Source organism: Mustelus asterias, chromosome 21, assembly GCF_964213995.1.
Source record: "Mustelus asterias chromosome 21, sMusAst1.hap1.1, whole genome shotgun sequence".
Classification (NCBI taxonomy): Eukaryota; Metazoa; Chordata; class Chondrichthyes; order Carcharhiniformes; family Triakidae; genus Mustelus; species Mustelus asterias.
The window spans coordinates 42,014,305-42,041,798 of record NC_135821.1 but is presented as its reverse complement, the minus strand read 5'-3'; the positions used below and the strand labels follow the sequence as shown (position 1 = coordinate 42,041,798).

At 43.7% G+C, this 27,494-nt stretch overlaps 1 protein-coding gene across 1 annotated transcript in view; it reads left to right on the top strand.

Moving 5' to 3' along the window:
- Positions 1–27,494, top strand: part of LOC144508894 (glutamate receptor ionotropic, kainate 3-like) — a 536,983-nt gene that overhangs the window by 278,338 nt on the left and 231,151 nt on the right. The window contains exon 9 of the mRNA XM_078237108.1: positions 5,873–5,986. Coding sequence (XP_078093234.1) covers positions 5,873–5,986 — 114 coding nt within the window. The remainder of the gene's footprint in view (positions 1–5,872; positions 5,987–27,494) is intronic.

Here is a 27,494-nt window from a genome sequence, read left to right as displayed (position 1 = left end):
TTTGCGTGATGGATTGGGCTACATTCACGATCTTTTGTAAGATCTGTGATACAACCAGAAAGAATGCTTTCTATGGTGTATCTGTAAAAGTTGATGAGAGTTGTAGCTGACATGCCAAATTTCCTTACTTCTGAGAAAGTAGAGGCGTTGGTGGGCTTTCTTAACTATAATGTCAGCATGGGGGGACCAGGACAGGTTGTTGGTGATCTGGACGCCTAAAAACTTAAAGCTCTCAACCCTTTCTACTTTGCCACCGTTGATGTAGACAGGGGCATGTTCTCCTTTACGCTTCCTGAAGTCGATGACGATCTCCTTCGTTTTGTTGACATTGAGGGGGTGGTTATTGTTGCCACACCAGTTCACCAGATTCCCTATCTCATTCCTGTACTCTGTCTCATCATTGTTTGAGATCCGACCCACTACAGTGGTGTCGTCAGCAAACTTGAAAATCGAATTGGAGGGGAATTGACTTACCAATCAGAGTAACTCTTCATATGCATCCAATCTATGAAAGTCCTTCATCACTTTAGAAACAGCTGGTACATCTCCACTTTGCCTTCCCTAAAATAATCCAAGTATCTGATGTCATTCCGATAAATCTATGCTGTATGCTTTGCATTGAATTACATACACAAAAAATTCAACACACAAACAGATACAGCCCAACCAATCCATGCTGGTGTTTATACCCCTCTCATGCCTTCTCCATCCTTTCTGTAACTCAGTCAATAAAACCCTTCATCCTCATTTGCCTATCTACCTTTCCTTTAAGTGTATCTATGCAATTTGTCTCAAGTACTTCCTGTGGCGACAAGTCTGGAAGTGGTACGGTGGCAGAGTGGTTAGCACTACTGCCTCACAACGTCAGAGACCCGGGTTTGATTCCAGCCTCGGCGACTGACTGTGTGGAGTCTGCACATTCTCCCCATGACTACGTGGGTTTCCTCCCGCACTCCAAAGATGTGCAGATTAGGAGGATTGTCTATGCTAAATTGTCCCAAGGTAAATAGATGAGGGGAATTAGCGGGGTAAATACGTGGGGTTACAGGTAAGCCCGGGTAAGAGTCATTGCAGACTTGATGGGCTGAATGGCCTCCTGCACTGTAGAGATTCTTTGAAAATAGTTTATTCTGGATTCTCTATTTGATTTCTTGGTGACTATATCACAGTGATGGCCGCTAGCATTCTTTTTCTCCACAAGTAGGTCATTCTCTGTGTCAATGGCTTTCTAGGGTTTAATGTCCTGCCTATAATCAGGTACCCAAATTTGCGCACAATATCTTAACTGTGGCCTAGAAGCAGCAGAATTAATTTTGCTCGCAACTCAACAGATACAGAAAAAAAAATAGAAGGAATATAGAATTCTCAAGATTCTGTCAAGTCCGAGATGCCCCAGGGATTGCTTTGTGGATTGTTACATTGCTTCTCTCTAATTCACTGTCAATGGATATCCACGGATGACTGACAAAAGATCAATCAGCCTTCTGTATGAATTCCATTGGTATTAGTCACACAGAAAACACTTCAAAAGGGAGTCACAAGAAGGTAGTCAATGAGAATGTATGAGATTCGTTTTCTAATTCACACTAAATTAATAACAAATTAAAAATAGCACCGTAGCCAGTGGGACGATTGAACTTGTGTGCCACTGTGCAGGGAACTGAGCTGTTGAGCAATAATTGATTGATGAACTGGCTGCTGGGCGCATGTACATCACACTTCTAGTGCACATCTTAGTTGCTGGAGTTCCTGTGGTTAGCACTGCAGGCCATGGGCCGGATTTTCCGGCCACGCTCACCCCAAGGCCAGAAATTCCCGCCCGAGGTCAACAGACCTTTGCAAGGTCCGCCCCGACCTGCTACGATTCCTGTGGTGGGTGAGACGGGAAAATTCCGCCCTATGAGTTGGACACCTCTGTAAGCATAGAGACTGAAGGATAAAATACCCGGTATGGTAGCACAGTGGTTTAGCACTGCTGCCTCACAGCGTCAGGGACCCGGGTTCGATTCCCGGCTTGGGTCACTGTCTGTGTGGAATTTGCACATTCTTCCCATGTCTGCGTGGGTTTCCTCCCACAGTCCAAAGATGTGCAGGTTAGGTGGATTGACCATGCTAAATTGCCCCTTAGTGTCAGGGAGACTAGCAAGGGTAAATGCATGGGGTTATGGGGAAAGGGCCTGTGTGGAATTGTGGTCAGTGCAGACTTGATGGGCCGAATGGCTTCCTTCTGCATTGTAGGATTCTGTGAGAAGAGAGAGTGCATGACTACCAAAGATCCTAATCAGGCCTGTAGTCTAACATCTATTCTGTGATTCTACTCATTGATACAGAACCTTGGGAAATGTTTTGTGAAAGCCCAAGTATTTAAAACCAACTGCAGCTTCCCTGGCCACATCTGTAATTTATTCAAAAAGCTCCATCAGTTTATTGTAATGAATACTGTTATACTGTATTTTATATTGATATAAAGGCATTGATTGCTCACAAAGGAAGGTGTAAACATGTTGTGGGTTCAATTATTAAGACGAGGTGCATAAGGACAGATACACATGGATATAAAGCTTTAAGACACCAGCAGTGGGGCTGTGCGCTGTGTGCTCTGCTTAAAAGTGAAATGAAAGGCAGGATTTTATGGCCTCGCTCATCCCAAAACCGTAAATTCCTGCCCGAGGTCAATGGACCTTTCCATGGTCAGTACCTCGCCTGCTCCGATTCCTGAGACGGGTGGGACGGTAAAATTCTGGCCTAAAACACTGTCTTTCGAGAGAATACAGGAAGGAGTCTAACAACACCAGGTTAAAGTCCAACCGCAAAAGGTTGGACTTTAACCTGGTGTTGTTAGACTCCTTACTATGTTTACCCCAGTCCAACGCCGGCATCTCCACATCATTTCTAGAGAATGGCACATTGTTGTCCCTTAAAGAGAACTTGCAACATCCTCTTTTCTTTTTAAATAATTTTCTCCCTTTCCAAAGAAGTATAACCATTTACAATGCTTGTTCATTACATAAGTGTATAGAGCAGATGAATCTATCAGTCTCTAAAGTGTTGAGGTACTGTGCTGGTATGTCCAAGAATGGTGACCTTGTCTGCAGATTTCTTTAGTTGCTCACAGTGATGGTCATTCTTGTATGATATTCCCAGTTCCATTTGGGATCTTGTCCGAGGTGCAATAGGAATGCACAATGGCTGAGGAGCTGGAATGGATCAGATGTGTCCTCAGTTCGGGCTTATCATTGCATCTTTGTGTGTAATGATTTCATTGGACCTTGGTTCCAAACAAATCCTTGTCACCTCGCCTGGTTCCCGTGGACCTTCTGTGGGATCCTGGATGCAAATTTGTTCTCCCAGTTCTAAGCTTGGCGATTCAGTATCCACATTTTTAAAATGCATATTGGTCATCTTGCCTTGTACTTTTACACATTTTTCTCTAGTTTCTGAGAATAAAATGGGTAAGAGCAGGTGAATTGGTATACACCAGTCTGCCAAACATGAGCTCTACTGGTGACGGCATTGCTGCACTTGAAGGCATTGCTCTCAAATGTAATAACACAATGAATAGATCTTGCTCGGTCTGTCTACATTTGAGAATTAGGGATTTCACAGTGCAAATCATTCATTCAGCTAAGCTATTAGATCTAGGGTACTGAGGGGAAGAAATAGTGTGATCTTCTCATGTATATCCTGAAATGGCTTACCAATAAACTGCAGACCATTATCAATAATGATCTCTCCGGACACAGCAAATAATGGGGTACTTGGCACAGTCGTCAATGATGATGATTAAGTCAGTGACATGGACACCAAAGGAATTGGATGTGACTTTGGGCCAAGGGTGGCATGGTGGCATAATGGTTAGCACTGCTGCCTCACAGGGCCAGGGATGCAGGTTCGATTCCCAGTTTGGGGCACTGTCTGTGTGGAGTTTGCACATCCCCCTTGTGTCTGCGTGGGTTTCCTTCAGGTGCTCCAGTTTCCTCCCACAGTCCAAAGATGTGCGGGTTAGGTTGATTGGCCATGCTAAAGTGACCCTTAGTGTCAGGGAGACTAGCAGTGTAAATAAGTGAGGATAGGGGCTGGGTGGGATTGTGGGCAGTGCAGACTCGATGGGCTGAATGGCCTCCTTCTGCACAGTAGGATTTCTATGATTCTATGGATGGGTGGGGACTTCATGTGGATGGTTCTTTGTACTGGCTTGGCACATGCTTTTGACATGCCTCACATTGCTTGACACAACTTCATTGTTATTGTACATACGAGCCAATAGACTGTTTCTCTTGTGAGCCTTCCTGTCTGTTCTACATTCATGTGTAAGTGATTAAATGGCTGAAGAATATCAGGCATATGCATCTGTAAAGATATTGCCGGGTAAAGGAGTATTGGGAAATTGAATCATCTTCTTGTGTTTGTATTAAGATCTTGCCAATCTTTCTGTTTGGTGTAAGCATTCTTGTTTTAAGTTTAAATTTATTTATTCGTGTCACAAGTAGACTTACGTTAATGAAGTTACTATGAAAATCCCCTAGTCGCCACACTCCGGTGCCTGTTTGGGTACACTGAGGGAGAATTTAGCATGGCCAATGCACCTAACCAACACGTCTTTCGGACTGTGGGAGGAAACCCACGCATACAGTCACCCAACCTGGGAATTGGACCTGGGTCCCTGGCACTGTGGGGCAGCAGTGCTAACCACCGTGCCGCCACATATAATACATATTTTATTCTCTGTGTTAAAGGTTTATCAGCAGACACCTGTGAATTTGTTCGGTAACTTTACTCTGCGGTTTCTTAAAAATAAGTTAGTATCTATCAAGCCAAGTTTCAGTCTGGGATATGATTTGTCCATTATTAACATCAGCTGAGGTTGTAATCCATCTCTGGCTTTTATGATTTCTTCTTTATTGTTTTTGTTTGGTTGACTCTCCTCTGCTTGCTATCGAATAAGACCACACCCTGGTTGCTCGCCTTTCCTGATTGAGTTAATCCGATGCTGGTCATCTCGATGCATGGCCCCCTCCCCAAACGGACGGACTATGCACAGCAATCTCACCATAAGCGATCTGTCGGCTTACCAGGTTTTTAGTTCAGCTCAATGCTGACACTGTCATCAGTCTTTCTGTGCAGTCCCCATAATGTGGTGTTAACGTTTAATGAGCTGCAGTTTTGCTGTTGTCTGACCAGAACTTTGAAGGTCAACGCATGCCATGTAGCATGATCTAAGACTGTTCACCATGCTGTACTTGTATTGAATCTTGCTGCCAGGATGAGTTGCACGTCAATTAGAAGGAACCAGTGCTGCGCACACGTAGTGGTTTTTATAATGATATAAAGCACCATTCACTCATAAGGGATCAGATTAACATGTTTGATTTGATTTATTATTGTCATATGTATTGGGATACAGTGAAAAGTGTTGTTTCTTGCGTTATACAAACAAAACATACTGTTCATAGGTTACAAAGGAGAGAAGGAAAGGATAGAGTGCAGAATATAGTTGTAAATTTATTTCTTAAATCTAGGCACGTGCCAACAGATATATATGGACATAGAGTTTGAAGACAGCAGGAATGCAGAACTACATGTTGTGTGCTCTGCTTAAAAGCACAACTGAAATTAAAACTGGATTGCATGACACACTTTCTTTCTGGTGATGTTTTGCTGCAATTCCTTAAAGGCACATTATTCCAAATATTATGGAGTTTTGATTATCACATGAATGAACAAATTTGCATGTCAGGTATTCATCTTCTGAGATAGCTGTAGAAAATGTACTTTTTGATGTTGTACAATTCTGAATATTACATTCTGTGAATTTTCCGTTATGTGTCTGTGTTTTGTGATATTAAGTCTATTGTGATCTTTTGTCACATAGATTGGAACCTGGGACACAATCAATGGCTTAAATATCACTGAGATTTCCAGGGGAAGAGGATCTAACATAACAGATTCATTGACAAATCGCTCACTGATTGTGACAACAATCCTGGTAGGTGACTTTGCTACAAGTTTCCTCTTTTCTTCTGAAAAGTAGTTGGTCTGAAACAGAATTCCTTGTATCTTGGTGCGGAGATCCAAACTATAGACTGAAATTAAGTTGTGGATATCAAAACCCCAAATTTCAAGATCCAGATCCTCTGCTATGTTTAAGCTTTTTAACTGTTATGTTTGAAAATATGGAATTAGATCATAATCTAACATGGCCAGTTACATTCAAATTTGAAATGATAAAGCCAACAATAATAGGCTTACATAGCAAAACATCTCCCATGTTTGCAAGATGAGTCAAAAACCGAATGGCCTTACTTCCGCTCCTATGTCAAACCTTACTTAGTACCCTGTTCTTGATATGCAGACATCGGGGAGTGGAGGGAGATGGATTGTTGATTGACATTTGCTAAATTCAATGTTGACTTTCACTGGCCCAACTAATTTCCTCAACATTGTTTTGTAATATTTTATTTTTATCCAAATTACAATAAGGGTACAATAATGGGCACCATGCCAAGAGGAGCTTCCTGTAAGGAGAAAGGACAGGGCTTTAGAGGTGGAGTGAAGGATTGATTAAGCAAATCCATGTTAGATTACTGCAGGGAATGGATACCCCACTCTTAACCAGTGCTATCTGTCATAATGGATGGAAATTCAACCCATTGTAAATGCTGATGGGACCCAGCACATACTTGTTAGAAGGACCACAGAGTTTTGACCAGTGCAGAGAGAGATCATTTAGCTGATTATCACTGCGCTGACTCTGAAAATAAGCACATAATTCTGGTTGCCTGTCCTTGCCTCATATCCTTTACTTATTCACTCCACCTCTAAAGCCCTGTCCTTTCTCCTTACAGGAAGCTCCTCTTGGCATGGTGCCCATTATTGTACCCTTATTGTAATTTGGATAAAAATAAAATATTACAAAACAATGTTGAGGAAATTAGTTTGGGCCAGTGAAAGTCAACATTGAATTTAGCAAATGTCAATCAACAATCCATCTCCCTCCACTCCCCAATGTCTGCATATCAAGAACAGGGTACTAAGTAAGGTTTGGGTGGTTTTTGACTCATCTTGCAAACATGGGAGATGTTTTGCTATGTAAGCCTATTATTGTTGGCTTTATCATTTCAAATTTGAATGTAACTGGCCATATTTATTAGTTTTCCTTTAAAAATATTATTGCTTCTCTCTCTCTAGCTGGTCCTGTTTGGACATTCCAGTCTCTTCATAAACTGGTGTTTCCTGATCTCTCTTTCTTCTTTAAAATATGATATTAATCTTGCAGCACCTAGTTACTAATTCACCGAGCAGAAGAAATATTTGTTTCCTGATTTATTTATCAAAAACATTCATCATTTTGAGCACCTCGATAAAAATGCCCTCTTAGCCTTCCTCACTGTAATGAAAAGAGCTGCAGTTCCCTCGTCTATATAACTAGAGTCTTTCGTCCCTTGTTAAATTACTTTTGAACCGACTCCGTGGCCTTGACATTTTCCTTCAAGCAGAGTGCCCAAACCTGGTGCAATATTCTAAGTGCCACCCCGATGGCTCGCTTCGCTCCCATATTTGTTAAATGGCGTATATGCTGTCTCTTGTTATTCTTCACAAGGTCCATCACTTCCTATTTCTATAGATTAAATTTCAGCTAACATCATTCTGGCCAATCTATTAATCTGCCTGTGAAGATGTTTGCAATCCACTTCACAGTTTACAACACTCCTGATTCCTCTGCCTCCGGCAGATTTTGATATTGTGCGTTTTTTGCATGGGTCCAATTAATCACTTGTGGATACTGAGGAGAGCAATGGTTGCAACACTCGCCCCAGGGGGACAACCTTGTTTACATTCCTCTACTTTAAAAAAAAATATGTATTTGCCACTTCTGCATTTCCTTGAAATCAACTTCTCTATGCCAAAGCACTCTCTTTAATATAATGTCCCTTAATTTTATCAACAAGCCTTCTACGCAGTACTTTAGCAAATGCCTCCTTGAAACCCTTGGACAGAAAATCCTTTATCAGTATAATCTTCCATTTTTGTCAGACGTTGTACTGGATTTGTCAGATACAACTTGCCTTTCACAAATTTATGATGACTGTCTGAATTTATGCCTTTCTTTCAGAGTAAGTATTAACCTAATGCTGTGTTACAACCTCTCGAAGCTCAGTCGCTACCAGTTAGGCCGACTGATCTGTAAATGTGTGGCTTATTCTTTTCTCTCCTTTTTAAACTACTCTCCAGTTAATCTGTTGCTGCCTTTTTTTTCAAATAACACTGAGAGCTTTACTCTCCTCAGCTGTGGCTGTGCCTCACAATCAGAAGGTTGTGGGTTTAAATCCCAGTTGAGCACAGGAATCTAGGATCTCCTCAATGCAGCATTGAAGAGTGCTGCACTAGCCCAGATTGAAAAGTTTAAAGTTTATTTATTAGTGTCACAAGTAGACTTACATTAACACTGCAGTGAAGTTACTCTTTTAGATGAGATGTTAAACTCGGTCCCCATCTGCCCTCACAGATCAGCAGAAACATCCTATCGCATTGGCCGAGGTCTTCCGAGGGGTGGCAATCATCGTCCGATTGCTGCTCCCTTTGAACATTCCCATGACTTGACACTGCTCTGTATTTCTTCCCAGACCTTCCAAGCTTGGCTTCCAAGGGCGGCACGGTAGCACAGTGGTTAGCACTGCTGCTTCACAGCTCCAGGGTCCCGGGTTTGATTCCCAGCTCGGGTCACTGTCTGTGTGGAGTTTGCACATTCTCCTCGTGTCTGCGTGGGTTTCCTCCGGGTGCTCCGGTTTCCTCCCACAGTCCAAAGATGTGCGGGTTAGGTTGATTGGCCAGGTTAAAAATTGCCCCTTAGAGTCCTGGGATGTGTAGGTTAGAGGGATTAGTGGGTAAATATGTGGGGGTAGGGCCTGGGTGGGATTGTGGTCGGTGCAGACTCGATGGGCCGAATGGCCTCCTTCTGCACTGTAGGGTTTCTATGATTTCTATGATTTGTATGATTTCCCAGAAGTGCAGAGAAGAGTCAAAGGAAAGACAATACAGCACTCCGCACCCGCCCCCCCCCCCCATCCCCCTTTAATGGCACTAGTGAGTTTGAAGTCCCAGTTTGAATGTTAGTGAATGGATGGATGAGTGGACGGGTATGTGGGTAGGATGGTAGGCTGAGTGAGGTAAGTGGTAAGGGCAGGTGATGTAGGTGGATAGATTGGGAAAGGTGGCAGGAGAGTGAGGTGGTACATGTGTAGGTTGGCTAGTGGGTGATATGGTAAGTACATGGGTACGTGAATAGGGAGGGACTAGAGGGATATGGACCAAGTAAGGGCAGAAGGTTTTCATTAGGTTAATTAGGGCATCATGATTGGGCTTTGAGGGTCAAAGGGCCTAATCCTGTGCTGTACTTTTCTTTGTTCTTTGTCTTTTCTTCTTTTTATGTGAGGAAGGGTGTATCACATGGTAGATGGGTGAGGTGATAGTTGGGTGTGGGGGATAGTTACGCGATCAGGGGGAAATTGGGTAGGTGGGTAGTCAGGTGGCTGGGGGGAGGTTAGTGGGTTAGGTTGGGTCAAGTTATGGGGTGGTCAGGTTGGGGGATAGTTGGCATGGCTCGAGTCAGATGGTTAGTCAGGTAATCAGGGTGTTGGTTGACTCCAAGGCACAATCAATCAAGTGGTCTACTTGGTCATTTTGGGTGTAGTTGGATGGTGAGATAGTCGGATGGTCAGGCATGTAGTTGGGTAGTTAAGGAGTCAGGGGATAGTTGGGGCATCAGTATGAATGATTGGGTGGTCAGTTCTAGAGTGACCCAGGTGTTAGACAGACTAGGTTTTGATCTGTTTAACATTTCCTGGGTAACTATTCAGGTAAGTACATCGGAACTGTTCCAAACCTCCGATAGTAATTCAGAGTCAGAGATTCATGGAGGGTCCCCAGAGAGCAGGAAAATTGCCAGTTGGGAGTTTAAACTTCCTGGGTAATTCCCAAGGTTAGTCCTTCTGAACTTTCAGAAGATTCTGATTTTTATCTCAGTCCAGAGACTGGAAATTTGGACTGTTATTTTGAGGAAGAGCAGGGTATTCTCCCTTGCGTCCAGGCCAACAATAATCCTTCAATCAACGTCAATAAAGCAGATAACCTGAACATTATTATGTTGCTATTGATTGGAGTGCAATTCCTGTGTGCATTTTGGCCGCCATGTTTATTTCACTTCCACTGTGACTGCAATTCAGAAATTCTCCACTGGTTGTGAAGTGCTTCAGGGCATCCTGAGGTCATGAAAGGTGCAAAACACAGCCTGTGTTTTTGTGTTCAAGTCCCGGGCCAAGATTTTCTGGTCTCACCATGACGAGCCAGCCAAAAGCTCATTGAGTTCTGTGGGACTGGTAGATCCTGCCACTGGATTAGGACTTAACCTCAAATCTTCTGAGTCAAAGATAATAAAGAAGGTATCTCTATGACCAATCCTTAACTCTCTGCCATTTATGCTGACACAGTAAGAGTTTTAACAACACCAGGTTAAAGTCCAACAGGTTTATTTGGTAGCAAATACCATAAGCTTTCGGAGCGCTGCTCCTTCGTCAGATGGAGTGGAAATGTGCTCTCAAACAGTGCACAGAGACACAAAACCAAGTTACAGAATACTGATTAGAATGTGAATCCCTACAGCCAGCCAGGTCTTAAAGATACAGACAATGTGGGTGGAGGCAGCATTAAGCACAGGTTAAAGAGATGTGTATTGTCTCCAGACAGGACAGCCTGCAAGTTCAGGAGGCAAGCTGTGGGGGTTACTGATAATGTGACATAAATCCAACATCCCGGTTTAGGCCGTCCTCATGTGTGCGGAACTTGGCTATCAGTTTCTGCTCAGTGACTCTGTGCTGTCGTGTGTCATGAAGGCCACCTTGGAGAACGCTTACCTGAAGATCAGAGGCTGAATGCCCGTGACTGCTGAAGTGCTCCCCCACAGGAAGAGAACAGTCTTGCCTGTTGATTGTCAAGCGGTGTTCATTCATCCGTTGTCGTAGCGTCTGCATGGTTTCCCCAATGTACCATGCCTCGGGACATCCTTTCCTGCAGCGTATCAGTTAGACAACGTTGGCCAAGTTGCAAGAGTAGGTACTGTGTACCTGGTAGATAGTGTTCTCACATGAGATGATGGCATCCGTGTCGATGATCCGGCACGTCTTGCAGAGGTTGCTAAGGCAGGGTTGTGTATCTCCACATCATTTATGCTGACAGTCAGCCACCAAGCTATGGTCAGACCACGCCACACCATCAACAATCAGTCCCTAAACATCTTGCTTCCTCTGCGCAGTTAATATTGTGTGGCAACCTTCATATACAATTGGTGTATTTGCATACTTGCAAGACAATAGGTAGAGTTTCTGTATGGTTGTAATTTCCTAATTGTGTTCAAAGTTGTTCGATTAAGCACAGTGGTTAGCACTGCTGCCTCACAGCACCAGAGACCCAAGTTCGATTCCCGTCTTGGGTCACTGTCTATGAGGAGTCTGCACATTCTCCCTGTGTCTGCATGGGTTTCCTCCCACAGTCTGAAAGACGTGCCGGTTAGGTGCATTGACCATGCTAAATTCTCCCTCGGTGTACCTGAACAGGTGGCGGAGTGTGGTGACTAGGGTATTTTCACAGTAACTTCATTGCAGTGTTAATGTAAGCCTACTTTTGACACTAATAAATAGACTTTAACTTTAAACTGATGGTTCAAGTTTCTGCCAAAATTAATTTGCAGAATCACAAATGAACTGGCATAGTTGGGCATCATGTTCAAAGATAATTGATTATTTTATCTGTTAAAAAATCTGATTTTTTTTATTCATTTGTGGGACATGGGTGTTGCTGGCTGGCCAGCATTTATTGCCCATCCCTAGTTGCCCTAGGAAGGCAGTTAAGAATCAATCACATTGCTGTGACTCTGGAGTCACATGTAGGCCAGATGAGATAATGATGGCAGAATTCCTTCCCTAAAGGACATAAGTGAACCAGATGGGTTTTCTGACAATCGACAATGGTTTCATAGTCATCAGTAGATTTTTAATTCCAGATTTTCTTTTCATTGAATTCGAATTTCACCATCTGCCGTGGTGGGATTCAAACCTGGGTCCCCAGAACAATTGCTGTGATTCTGGATTAATAGTCCAGCGATAATACCATTAGAACATTACCTCGCCTTGATTCATTTATATATGAAACGCACTTTGATGTGTTAAAGGTGATAACTTGGTTCAGTTGTATTAATAGTTGAAAATGCGTTCATGACTAAAACTAAGCATTGTTTATAATCGTACCAGTCCCTCACTGAAAACAGCCTGATTTAAATTAACTGAAAATGAATTCGAAAATCCATTCTAAATCATTTAATAATTTATTAGATGTACGCGAGCCACTTCAAATATTATATATTCGGCATATAAATAAAAAATCAAAGCATGTCGACCAGTGCCTGAGCACCCAGGGAAATGAGAGCAACTTGAGGAGACAATCGGTGGAATCTTGAATAGACCTGGGGCATGGTCAGTTTTGCAGATGGGGCCTGATTGGGATGAATTGAACCTACATCAGTGGAAAATACTGCTGAAAACACAACTGTAAATGGAGTGGGGCGCAACTGACTTCATTTAAAATTCTTCAATCCTTTGCGTTGATTCCGCGAATCTTATGCGGAATGCTCTGATACTGCGGTACTAAATAAATGGAAACTGTGGACAGGGATTTTCAAGCCGTGCTCACCTCAAAACTGGAAAATCCCACCCGAGGTCAACGGACCTTCCCATGGTCCATCCTTCACTCGCTACAATTCCCGTCACAGGCAGAGCGGGAAAATTCATCCCCTCATGATCTTAAAAAGAAATTTGAACTTCAGGCAAAAATTCTAAATAAAATGTATTGTCATGAAATAAAACTTCTAAGAAACATGGCACAAATTATTAAAGCTACTGCCAGGATTGAAATGTAGGTTTATGGGAAATTGAGGAAAATATTTACTGTATTTAACATGAGATAAGCTTGCAGACAGTAAAACAATGAAATTTAGAGGTTGAAAATGCGGTAGTGAAATCTTTTTTTTTCAGAAGTGTTGTCTGGTGCCCTATTTATTTTCAGTATCAAATTTTCTATTACAATGTGATTCAGCGGTTAACAGAATTCATCAAATAAGATAAGGACACCTTCAGAGCAAAGTCTATTGAATATCCTCATCATGGTGAGCATGGCAGAGATCACAGAGAAAAACATCAATTCTACTGATTCAATAAAACCCAATTCTACTACCAACAGTCATGATTAATCTTTGTTTTAGCAAAAATGTAACACAGTGAAAGGAAGAGAGGGAATAATAAATAGGTTAACAACCTTTGTAGGGTTTTGACACCAGCACAATTCTAACACTAATCTAGCTAACAAGGTGAGGGATAGTCGTCCAGTTGGTGCATTGCCTTATCGATGGATCTTTGAATAATTTAATGCATTCTCAAGGGGTTAATTGAACGCCGATTCTTTTTATAACGAGCTTTGAATTAAGCTCTTCAGCAAAGAACCATCTCTTAAAGCTTTGGGTGGGTTTAGCAACATGGTGGGTGAGAGAATTGTCAAGGGAACATGAGCTCGAGTCAGCTTGCGAAGTTGAAACTCTCTCATTTTTCCCTCGTTGAGTTGGTGGATGGATTTTCACTATTAAAACAACATTGGACACATAACCCTTTCACAACAGTTTTGCTGATGGTGCCAAACATTTTCTTAACTTCAGCAACTTCCTCACTCTCCGGGGTATCCCCAGGAGGTAGAACATAGAACATTAGAACAGTACAGCACAGAACAGGCCCTTCAGCCCACGATGTTGTGCCGAGCTTTATCTGAAACCAAGATCAAGCTATCCCACTCCCTATCAGCCTGGTGTGCTCCATGTGCCTATCCAATAACCCCTTAAATGTTCCTAAAGTGTCTGACTCCACTATGACTGCAGGCAGTCCATTCCACATCCCAACCACACTCTGCGTAAAGAACCTACCTCTGATATCCTTCCTATATCTCCCACCATGAACCCTATAGTTATGCCCCCTTGTAATAGCTCCATCCACCCGAGGAAATAGTCTTTGAACGTTCACTCTATCTATCCCCTTCATCATTTTATAAACCTCTATTAAGTCTCCCCTCAGCCTCCTCCGCTCCAGAGAGAACAGCCCTAGCTCCCTCAACCTTTCCTCATAAGACCTCCCCTCCAAATCAGGCAGCATCCTGGTAAATCTCCTCTGCACTCTTTCCAGCGCTTCCACATCCTTCTTATAGTGAGGTGACCAGAACTGCACACAATATTCCAAATGTGGTCTCATCAAGGTCCTGTACAGTTGCAGCATAACCCCACGGCTCTTAAACTCCAACCCCCTGTTAATAAAAGCTAACACACTATAGGCCTTCTTCACGGCTCTATCCACTTGAGTGGCAACCTTTAGAGATCTGTGGATATGGACCCCAAGATCTCTCTGTTCCTCCACAGTCTTCAGAACCCTACCTTTGACCCTGTAATCCACATTTAAATTAGTCCTACCAAAATGAATCACCTCGCATTTATCAGGGTTAAACTCCATTTGCCATTTTTCAGCCCAGCTTTGCATCCTATCTATGTCTCTTTGCAGCCTACAACAGCCCTCCACCTCATCCACTACTCCACCAATCTTGGTGTCATCAGCAAATTTACTGATCCACCCTTCAGCCCCCTCCTCTAAGTCATTAATAAAAATCACAAAGAGCAGAGGACCAAGCACTGATCCATGTGGCACTCCACTAGCAACCTGCCTCCAATCCGAAAATTTTCCATCCACCACCACCCTCTGTCTTCGATCAGACAGCCAGTTACCTATCCAATCGGCCAACTTTCCCTCTATCCCACACCTCCTCACTTTCATCAGGTGAATGAGACAATGTGGTTGCTTCAACATGGAGGTACTGGCAACCTCAAGCCGTGACTGCTAGTAATGGCTATCTGCCTTATTTCACCAAGCCAGCTCACCCCAACCTCCCACTACAATGGCTCTGTATGTGTTACCCCCTGCTCCCCGCCCACCAAACTCTGCCACTCCTCAGCAGCACCACCACTTCCTTGGTTTACAATGCCACCTGGATTCACAGTAGCATTGAACAGTGTAATGACTTTAATCAGGCAATTGAGGTTGGCCTGTTAGAATATGAACATTTACTGATGTTTTGTTTGCACTTCAGTCCCACACTCCTGATCTACGGGCACCTGGTGCGAAGAGGGGTGGGTCGGGATGGCGACCTCCTCATGAAACTGTTCCTGGGCCTGACGAGGCGAGCCATCAACAGGTCCAGGCAGCGGGTGATTGATGGGATCGTCCATCCTGACTGTCTGCCCCTCTACCGCGGCTATATTAACTGCCAGGTGTCCCTGGAGAGGGAGCATGCGATGTTCAAGGAGCAGTTGACGCCTTCCGTGCCCGCTGGGCATCACAGGGGCTGGGGTGTGTTATAAACCCCGAAAATCACATAATTTAAAGTTTAAAGTTTCCTTTCGACTTTGTTTTTTGTTCAGGCTGTTCCCCCTCCCTTTGGGGAGCTGCCCCTTTTAATTTGTCCCTAAGTTAATTTGAGTTTGTTTATTTGGTTGGGGAGGAATAAAGCGTTCCCTGATTAAGGGCCACATTGATGGGCCAGTCAGGGAGCCTCTTGCTTTGTATTTAACCAGGAGTGTCAGTTCCTCTGGGACTCCTAGTGTAGACGGCTAACTGAAAGCACTCTGTATGCTGTTGTCAGGCTTGTAAATGAAGAGATTTTGGTGAAAGGACTTATGCCTCCGAGGACAAATACAAAGACTAGACTCCGGCTTATATCCCTGACATTCAGAACATTTAAGACAACAAAATTACTAAGGTCCAGATTTTCGTTCCTGGAGTGGATGCTCAGATTTGAGCTGCTCAAAGCCAACCTTTGAGCTGAATCAGATTTCAGACATGCAGTCCCTGGATCGAGTGCAGAGGCCGCTGGGTGTGGAGGCAGACTGGGTGGGAGGCCTGTTGGGGACTCCAGCACTTTGCTGAAGTCAGTTTAAAAAAAAATTAACACAAAAACACACCCCTTACCCCATGCCACCTTTTGCCACCCACCCACCCCCAATGGTAACTGACACTCTATGCCAATCCATGCCCCTTTATCCACCTCCAATGACCCTCACACGCACCCGACATGAATACATGTGCAACCCAATCCCAATGGCCACTCATGCCCTCTGTGCCCTTGATACACACCACCTGATGCCAATCAATGCCCCCCAAGCCAAATTAACTAACATCCACCATGGGAAAAGCTTAGAACCATGCTAACATAAAATATAGGTATGTGTCTGTTGATGATTTCACCATTTTAAACAAAAATAAACACTCATTGATATTAAAACCTTCAGTACACAGAAATTTATTCAACTGATCTCATGAAAATAAACATTTCTATTCTATAACTACTTGGAGCTGACAATCAAACTGTTCACTGAAAAGGCATCTCTCTGTGATAATGTTAGTTTGTAAAATCAATAATTACAGCACAAATCCTAAATAAAAGCCCTCAAGGTTCTGTCAACAGGCAGAATGAAATGCCAAAAATCTATTTTGAACTCCAGATTTTCTTTTTTTAAATTTAAAGTCCAGCAGAGTTAAATCCATTGACTGTTCCAATTGCTTTTTGGCAGTTCCAATGAGTTTTGACAGATCTTTGGCAGCATTGACAAATCTTTGACAGTTCTTCAATGGCTTGACAGCTCATTGACCATTTCAAAGTCTTTTGACAACTTTAACAGTTTGCCAATTCTTTGTCATTTCTTTGACAGTTTTTGACAGCTTTGATCATTCTTTCACAACTTGACAGATCTCTGACAGCTGTGACAGATTTTTTCTTCATTTACGGGTATGGGGCATTGTTGGCTAGACCAGTATTGATTGTCCATTCCTAGTTGCCCTTTAGAAGGCTGTGAGATATTCTGAACTGCTGCAGTCCCCAAGTTGTAGGTACGCCCACAGTGCTGTTAAGGAGGTACTTCCAGGATTTTGACCCACTGACAGTGAAGCAACAGCATTATATTTCCAAGTCAGGGTGGTGGTGTTCCCAGGTATCTACTGCTGTTGTCCTTTTAGATGGTAGTGGTCGTGGGTGTGGAAGGCGCTGCCATGGAACTTTGTTGAGTTCCTGCATTGTGTCTTCTAGATGGTGCTCACAGTTGCACTGTTTGTTGGTGGTAGAGGGGTTGATTGTGTGTGGAAGGGATAGCAAACAAGCAGGCTGCTTTATCCTGGATGTTGTCAACCTTCCTGAGTATTGTTGGAGCTGTACTCATCCAGGCCAGTGGAGAGTATTCCATCATACTCCTGACTTGTGCCTTGTAGATGGTGAATAGACTCTGGGGTGTCAGAAGGTGGGTTACTTGCTGCAGGATTCTTTAGCTTTTGACCTGTTCTGGTAGCCATAGTATTTATATGGCTAGTTCCATTCAGTTGCTGATCAATGGTAACCTCAGGATGTTGATAGTGAGGATTCAGCAATGGTAATGCCATTGACTGTCAAGGGGTGATGGTTATATTCTCTCTTGTTGGAGGATAGTTATTGCTTGGCACTTCCATGGTGTGAATGTTACTATTTGTCAGTCCAAACCTGGATATTGTCTGGCTGGCTGTACTTGGATATGGACTGATTCACAATCTGAGGAGTCGTGAATGGTGCTGAATATTTAGTGAACATCCCCACTTCTGACCTTATGATGGAAGGAAGGTCATTGATGAAGCAGATCAAGATAGCTGAATGTATGATACCACCATAAGGAACCCCTGTAGTGATGTTCTGGAGCTTAGATGATTAACCTCCAATCACCATAATCAACTTATATTGTGTGCCGGGTGTGACTCTAAGCAGTGGAAGGTTTTCCACCTGATTCCCCTTGACTGCTATTTTTCTAGGGCTCCTTGATTCCATACTCAATCAAAGGTTCCCTTCATGTCAAGGGCAGTCACTCTCACCTTATCTCTGGAATTCAGCTCTTTTGTCCATATTTGAACCACGGCTGTAATGAGTTCAGGACCCTGGTGGAACCCATATTGAGCATCCATGAGCAGGTTATGGCTGAGTAAGTGCCTCTTGATAGCCCTGCTGAAGACCCTTCCATCACTTGACTGATGATCGAGAGTAGATTGATGGGGTGGGTAATTGGCTAAGCTGTCCTATTTCTTGTGGTAAGAAGTCTCACAACACCAGGTTAAAGTCCAACAGGTTTATTTGGTAGCAAAAGCCAGGATTTCTATTTCTTGTGTACAGGACGTTCCCACATTGCCGGGTAAATGCCAGTGTTGTGACTACACTAGAACAGCTTGGCTTGGGGTGCAGCAAGTCCTGGAGCACAAGTCTTCAGTACTATTGCTGGAATACTGTCAGGGCCCATAGCCTTTGTAGTATCCAGTGCCATCAGCCTGTTCTTGATATCATGGAGTGAATTGAATTGCCTGAAGATTGACATCTGTGATGCCGGGAACCTCCAGCAGAGGCCGAGATGGATCATTCACTCGACACTTCTGGCTGAAGATTGTTGCAAATGCTTCAGCATTTTCTTTTGCCCTGGACTCCTCCATCATTGAGGATGGGGATATTTGTGGAGCCCCCTCCACTTTCAGTGACTTGTTTAATTTTCCATACCATTCATGGCTGGATGTGGCAGGACCGCAGAGCTTAGATCGATATGTTGGTTGTGGGATTGCTTAGCTCTGTCTCTATCTTGCTGCTTATGCTGTTTACAGTTATTTTGTAGTTTGACAGTTCTTCAACAGCTTTGAAAGTCCCAATGTGTTTATGTACTTTTCACGCAAAATCATGTTTACATTTAACATTCTCAAAGTATACGTTACCTGACCCAAGTTGTGCCTTATCTATCCCAAAGTGTCCCTTACGTCTCCTGAAGATTGGCATACCTCTCCCAAATATGTCCCACGATCAGATCCAAAGGTGTACCTTAGCTCTCCAAAGGGTTTCTCTCGTTCTTAAAACAATGCATCACATTCAGACCATCTCTTGCCTCGCTGAAGCTGCACACATTGGATTTCACACTCCTGGTCTACCAGAATCCCAACATAAAAGCAAAATACTGTGGGTGCTGCAAATCTGAAATAAAAACAGAACATGCTGGATAAACCCAGAAAGTCTGGCAAAATCCCTATGGAGAGAGAAAGAGAGATAACATTTTGGGTGGAATTGTCCCGTCTCGCCTGCCATGGGAATTGTAGAGGGCGGGGGGGTGGACCATGCAAAGGTCCGTTAACCTCGGATTGGATATTCCGGTCTTGGGACGAGCGTGGCTGGAAAATCCCACCCTTCGAGTCCAGTGGGCACTGGAGAGTTTTCCATTTGATTTCCATTGAGGGGGGTGAGGTGGTATGCAGTGGGTGTCTTGGGGCAGGAGGGCGGGGGCGGGAGAGATGCTGCAGTGGGCGTTGGGGTGGAAGAGAGGAGAGTTCAGGGAGGTAGAGGGAGTGTTCTGATCACATGGTTTGTCTGGTTCACAAGGGCAGGGGTTCAGACTGCGGAGGTATCCCAATGTGATTTGGGGAAACCCAGATTGCTTTGGACAGCATCTGATGGTAGTTTGGTAGGGGGAACAAAGGGATTACACTGGGGTGAAGTGTCAGGGACAGAATTTGGGTTTACAATTCAGCTTGTTGGGCTTTGAAAATGCATTGCTGCTCCTCCTGGCCCACAAGCAGCGCTAAAAGGCACTTCCCTCGTCGATTCAGCCCTATCTTTTAACAGCTGAGTTTCCTTTGGACTGCAAAAATTAAAAATAAAATGACTGCTGCAGTGAAGGCCATCAGCCTCACTATAATAAATTATCAACCCGCTTCCTGCAAATGGGTGCACACTCCTTACCCCACCTCCATTAAAACGGGGATAGGCAGATTGGGTTAATCAGATATCACCCAGCTCCATCCTTGACTCACCTAATCTGCTGCTGAAAGCCATTTCCAAGTCTCCAGATTCTAAACTTTTTTCAGTGTTCACAGTGTTTGCAGTCTCCCACTGCAAATCCTCTGAAAACCTGAGCTCACAGAAAATAGTGCTGCCTGTATCCTAACATGCATCAAATCCCATTTACCTATTACTCCCGTGCTTGCTATTTTTAATCAGTAAGGGAATCCAGGGTTATGGGGATAAGGTGGGAATGTGGAGTTGAGGATTATATCAGATCAGTCATGATTTCATTGAATGGTGGAACAGATTTGATGGACCGAATGACCTACTTCTGCTCATAAATGTAATGGTCTTACAATCTTATTGTCACTCTGGAATTGCCTTGAGTTTATAATTTTCACTCTTTCCACTTCACTCATACTGATTATATTTAACTGCTTGCATTTGTCTATTAGCACTTGTAATTACTTGTAAAGACTTGTTATTCAACCAGTCTACATTGTCTGTACCTATCTTTTGACACTCATGACTACCTGTTAGTATTGGGCTATCGTCACTCCGCCTATATATTCTGTGCCTATGCACCTCGCAGCTCTTCACCTTATGAAGGAGCAGCACCCCAAAAGCTTGTGATTTCAGATAAACATGCTGGACTATATCCTGGTGTCAGGTGACCTTTCATCTTGTCCACCTCAGTCCAACACCAGCATCTGGGTGGCACAGTGGTTAGCACTGCTGCCTCACAGCGCCAGGACCCAGGGATCCTGGCTTGGGTCACTGTCTGCGTGGAGTTTGCAAGTTCTACCCGTGTCTGTGCGGGTTTCTCCGGGTGCTCCGGTTTCCTCCCACAGTCCAAAGATGTGTGGGTTAGGTGCATTTGCCATGCTAAGTTGCCTTTTGGTGTCTGGGGGACTAGCTAGGGTAAATGCATGGCATTATGGGGATAGGGCCTGGGTGGGATTGTGGTCGTGCAGACTCGATGAGCCGAATGGCCTCCTCCTGCACTGTAGGAATCTATAATCTCCACATCTTCCTATCATCTGCCCGATGATTACATTAACCTTTACATCATATCCTGTATTTTGATGCAGAGATGTATTCATACACCCCTTACAGTATGGGCCCTTCCTATTTCTGCTACCTTTTGCAGTCCTACAACCGTCCAAGATCTCAGTGCTACTCTGCTTCTGGCCTCTTTCACAACATTGATTTTCATTCCTCTACTATTTCAGTGAGGAGGTCTTGTGGCCAAGTGGGTAGTTTCCCTGCCTTTGAGCCAGAAGCTCTGGGTTCAAGATTCATCCCAAGGAAAGTGCATTCATAATGGTGTCCAAAGTTTAGGACCAGCCCTTCCATTGACATGCAATAAAAGTGGGAAAGACTGCTAATCAGCCACGCTTGGTGTGGAGTGGTGCCCCTCAAGTGATAAGCCTCTAGTGTCAGACTAACAACCTGTTCCAGGTAACAAAGTTGCTATGGGAACAAATTAAAGTCTGCCTTGTGCATCACAAGGTGCAGAAAGAGAAACAGCAATTACTATTGTTGGCCAAATCTTCAGGACCTAAACGCCTGAACTTCTTCAACCCACTGCATTTCTTTGCTTTGAGATGTTCTTTAGATCCACTGTCTCCTTCCATGGTTCAGTGTCAAATATTGTTTGCTAACTCTCCTCTCAAGTAACCTGAGATTATACCAAGGTGCTATGACAATGCAAGTTGTTGCTGTCATACTTCAGGAATTTTTTTCTTTATTTTTTCGAAGCAAGGATTTGGAGAAAAGCTACTTATAAGTGGTAGGTTAAGAAACAACGTGGACTTTATCTTCTTTACATTGGAGGAGAAGTAGGGCCCTTCGATCCTGCTCCAGTATTCAGTGAGTTCATGGCTGAATTTCTATATTAACTCCACTTTCCTGCACTATCTCCATATCTCTCGATTTTCTTAATGCCCAAAAGTCAATCAATGTCAGTCTTGATCATGCACGTTTGGTAGAATTCTACCACCCCGCCAGCCATGGGAATCGGAGGAGGTGAGGGGTGGACAGTGGGAAGGTCCATTGAACTCGGGTGGGATTTTCCGGTATCGGGTCGAGCGAGAACGTAAAATCCTGCCTATTGTTAGAGTCTTATAAGCCTTTCTCCCTTCTGAGCCTGTGCAGGTTTTCCCCCCTTCTGAGCATGTGCAGGTATTTCCTCCCTTCTGAGCATATGCAGGTATTTCCCCCTTCTGAGCATGTGCAGGTTTTCCCCCCTTCTGAGCATGTGCGGGTATTTCCCCCCTTCTGAGCATGTGCGGGTATTCCCCCCCTTCTGAGCATGTGCGGGTATTTCCCCCCTTCTGAGCATGTGCGGGTATTTCCCCCTTCTGAGCATGTGCGGGTATTTCCCCCTTCTGAGCATGTGCGGGTATATCCCCCTTCTGAGCCTGTGCGGGTATATCCCCCTTCTGAGCATGGGTGGGGTTTTCCCCCTTCTGAGCTTGTGCGGGTTTTTCCCCCTTCTGAGCTTGTGCGGGTTTTCCCCACTTCTGAGCATGTGCGGGTATTTCTCCCTTCTGAGCATGTGCAGGCTCTGTCTGGGGTTATGGTCTTCAAGAGAGTCTTGCAAATCCAAACCTGTTCTCCAGTTTCTTTTATTTACAAATGTTTTGTTAAACTTCATTATTTATTTATGTATATGAAGAAAATCCTTTTTAACAACACATTAGACTGGCTTATTTGTGGATTCAAGTCACCACATTTTTGGCAATGAGAAGGGAACAAAAGAGGTAAAAAAAAAGCTTTTCTGTGTTCAGTGTAGCAACACATGGTTGCATACAGTGAGTAGCTAGTTTCTTTATGAATTTATTTGACGGAATTTCAAGTTAGTAGCACCATGGTAAGTTTGGGGCAGTTGGAGAGTTTAATGAGCAAAATGAGGACTGGGCAGAATATGTGGAGAGACTGCAGCACTTTTTAGCAAATAGAAAAGAAGATGCAGTGAAGCAGTGCTCGGGTGTCCCGAGTGTACGTGGAGTGAGGACTTTTAAGTTGATGAGGAATCTGGCAATGCCCCAGAAGTCAGGTGAGATTCCACTTGAAAACTTAATTGCTCTGGTCCAGAATCATCATCAGTCTGAAACCTTTGGTGATTGTTTAAAGATACAAATATCATAGCCATTTTCAAAAAACAGGTCGATCTGTTGCTAATTTGTGGCAGAATTATGCCAGCTTTCAGAACACCCTGATTTCAGAATAGTTTTAAAAGAGATGCTCGGAGACAGACTGCTCTGCGGCATTACCAAGGGTAGCATTCAGGGTTAGAATCATAGAAACCCTACAGTGCAGAAAGAGGCCATCTGGCCCATCAAGTCTGCACCGACCACAATCCCACCCAGGCCCTACTCCCATATCCCTACATATTTACCCACTAATCCCTCTAACCTGCGCATCTCAGGACTCTAAGGGCAATTTTAGCATAGCCAATCAACCTAACATACACATCTTTGGACTGTGGGAGGAAACCGGAGCACCCGGAGGAAACCCACGCAGACACGAGGAGAATGTGCAAACTCCACACAGACAGTGACCCGAGCCGGGAATCGAACCCAGGTCCCTGGAGCTGTGAAGCAGCAATGCTAACCACTGTGCTACTGTGCCGCCCTTTTTACTGTTGGGGGTTAACTGTTGGGGGAAGCCACACTTACTTTTAAGAAGGCATCAGAAATTTCTTATGGCATGGAAATAGCTCTAGTCATGCCAGAGATGTTCAGCAGGCTAATGGTATTGCTCAGGTAACAAATACAGAAAGAAGCAGTGGAATGTTTTACATTTGGAGGGTCACACAATGCCAATCATTGCAAGTTTGTCACCGATGCAAAAAGAAAGGGCATTTAGTGAAGAAATGCAGAGGAAAAGTGAAAGCTGTACAAGACAATTTAAAGAAACCTCAATCAGCTGAGCACAGCATGGAAAGCTCGGAGCAGGCAGAGGAGCATCTTACAACATGTTTAATGTTAATGAAGCACAAGCAGAACCTATTTTTGCTCCAGTTGTAGCCGATCAAGATGGACACCGGAGCCTCTACATCTATAATTAATGAGGAAACCTGCAAGTTAATGTGGGATTCTAATCAAGTGCCAGCTCTTACTTCAGCAGAGATTAGTATTCGGATAATAGCCAAGACACAAGCACTGATTCGTGAGACACCCTACTAGTTACAGCCAGCTATTCCAAAAATGACCTACTCTCTGTTTTTCTTTTAACTAATCTTCAACACACACATATTATCACCAATCCAATGGGCCTAATCTTATGTATTAACCTTTTGTGTGCCACCTTGTTGAATGCCTTCTGAAATTCCAAATATATTACGTCGACATTGTGAACTCTCATACATTTGTTAAACATGAGTTTTCTTTCTCCGATTTTCTTGATCTTCTTCCCTGGACAGTGTGATTGCATTTGCTGCTTTCAGAATTTTAGGAAAATCTGAAACACCAAAAGCAATGCATCCACTATCTCTGCAGCCACCTCTCTTAAAACCCTAGGCCATCAGGTCCAAAGGGATTTGTTGGCTTTTGTTCGCATTAGCTGCTTCAGAAAGAAAGATCAAAGCTTGGAACCATTGGTAGGACGTATATTAAAGACAGACTTCGATGCCATTACCCTGGATGATTGGAAACAATAGGGGTGCTGTTCTCTCATCTCAGGTACACATAAGAAGCATTTATGACAGAACATCCCTTGCTGTTGAACTTTGCAGGTAGCTAGCTTCAAATTAATCTTATCAGCAGCTGTTTTATACCAACCCTCAGACATGAGGTTGAGACAGGAATCATGTCCCAATCTCCTTTGCAGACAGCAGAGAGATATTGGGTAAATTAAAAATCTATAAAAGCCTTTGTTGGGGTGAGGTCAGAAAATAAGTAATATTGGAGGAGCAGTCAGACCAGTTCATTAATGCCTGATGTATTTTTTATTTTGTATTTATTGCATAAAGATAAGTTCCACCAGTCGTTATCTGGTCAGCATTTTTGAATATGTTCACTATTTTTAAATCCTCCACCGATTTAAAGGCACCTCCTAACTCCCCCATGGACACCGAAAACCCCCACAGACTCGGGAAACCCCACCACCCCCGACATTGAGACCTTTCCCTCCCCCCCCTCTAACGCTCACGGGGAACTCCCACAGATAGTGATGCCACACGTAGGAGGGAAATCACCTCCATTTCCCAAGAATAATGGGAGCAGCCCCCCCCTCCCCCCCGCCCCCAACCCAAGCCATGGATAAGGGAGCTCCCCAGAGGGCCCCTGGCAGCACTAGAACAGTGGACAGTGCCAGAGTGGGGAAAATGGTTGGGCAGGTCCGCACTACCCGGGACTATCTTTCCTGTGCGCTCTTGGTGTGGTCATCTCAACAGGTTTTCATTTTTGAAAGTGTGTAACAATTTGTACCGGTGTGATGTCACGCTGGCTGGGTGGATGGTTCGGATGATAACAGAAATAGCGGCGGCAAGTGTCACAATGTAACCAATGGCAACATGTTTTGGTGGTCAGCTCACCCAGTAGAAACAGGAAGGAGATGGGGATTGGGGAAGCATTTGTGGCCCAAGGCGTGGCCAAAGCGGCTGTGTAATGAAGGATCTTCATTATATCTTTTCTTTGGATTTACTTTGTGAAGTTATTCATTGGTAATGCTTGTAACTGGAGGATTCTTTTAATTTTGATTTGATTTATTGTCACGTATTAGTATACAGTGAAAAGTATTGTTTCTTGCATGCTATACAAACAAAGCATACCGTACATAGAGAAAGAAAGGAGAGAGTACAGAATGTGGTGTTACAGTCATAGCTAGGGTGTGGAGAAAGATCAACTTAGTGCAAGGTAGGTTTATTCAAAACTCTGATGGCAGCAACTGTTCTTGAGTCGGTTGGTACGTGACCTCAGACTTTTGTATCTTTTTCGCGACGGAAGAAGGTGGAAGAGGGAATGCGTGGGGTCCTTAATTATGCTGGCAGCTTTTCCAAGGCAGCGGGAAGTGTAGACAGAGTCAATGGATGGGAGGCTGGTTTGCGTGATGGACTGGGCTTCATTCATTACCCTTTGTAGTTTCTTGCAATTTTGGATAGAGCAGGAGCCACACTAAGCTGTGATACAACCAGAAAGAATGCTTTCTATGGTGCATTTGTAAAAGTTCGTGAGAGTCGTAGCGGACATGCCAAATTTCGTTTGTCTTCTGAGAAAGTAGAGGTGTTTTTCCTGCCGGATGAACATCGAACCCGCTAATGCAATGTTAATTCTTGCAAACCCTTCCTGAGCATGAACCTGATTATTCCAACAGCTGGGAGGCATGGAAAGATTCATCCTGAGACCTTGCCAGCGCAAATCCCTTTTATGGCTTATGGCGGGACTTAGCGGCTTTAGTTATGAGATTTGCACCCACAGATAATGTGGCCGCTAAATCACAGCCAGGGCTTCATTCTTAACCACGAACCTTGGAAACCAATTCCAAGTTTTGTGTTTGTATTTTCTCAAATCAGGCCACCGCCTAGTGAATATGTAGTTAACAGTAGCACAGAAGATCAAAAAATCAGAAATTTTGATCAAATATTCAGCGAAGTATGAGAGTTCCTGATCATTCTGCTGTGATTAGGAGATGGTCATTCGCTGGATATTAACCTTGGAAACCAATTCCAAAGCCTCTCAACTCTGTGTAATGAAAATTTCTCTCCTCCTCTAGTCTAAGTTTTTTTTTAGTTAAATCTAGTAACTATGTGACCCTGTTACTACATTCCCAATGATAGGAAACCGTCTGCTTCCATATGTTCCATCCTACCTTTTTATCACTGTAAACATTCCTATCTTGCTGCTCCAGGATCTGCGTTGCTCTGGCTAAAAGGCAACCTACTTTTCAAGTTTTGTGTTTGTATTTTCTCAAATCAGGCCACCGCCTAGTGAATCTGCAAAAAGAGCTTTGCAAATATGTAGTTAACAGTAGCACAGAAGATCAAAAAATCAGAAATTTTGATCAAATATTCAGCGAAGTATGAGAGTTCCTGATCATTCTGCTGTGATTAGGAGATGGTCATTCGCTGGATATTAACTGGTCAGGGTAGGATCAAGTAGGTTGTAATGTTATTTATCTCTCTCAGGAGTTTAAATAATGTGGAGAGAGTCTGAAATGATGTATAAGTACGTACGAGCACATGGAACATACTAACATATGGACAAGGAGCAGGAGTAGGCCATTCAGCCCCTCCAGCATGCTATGCCATTTAATAAGATCATGCCTGATCTGATAACATCAAATTTGCATCCTGTCTACCCCACTAATCAATCAACCCTTTGCTTACCAAGAATTTATCCACTTCTGCCTTAAAATATTCAAAGACTCTGCTTCCATCACCTTTTTAGGAAGAGTTCCAAAGATTCACAACCCAGTGAGAGAGAAAATTTCACCTCATTTCTATTTTAAATGGGTGACCCCTTATTTTTAAACAGTGGCCTCTCATTCTAGATTCTCCCTCAAGAGAAACCATCCCCTCCACATCCACC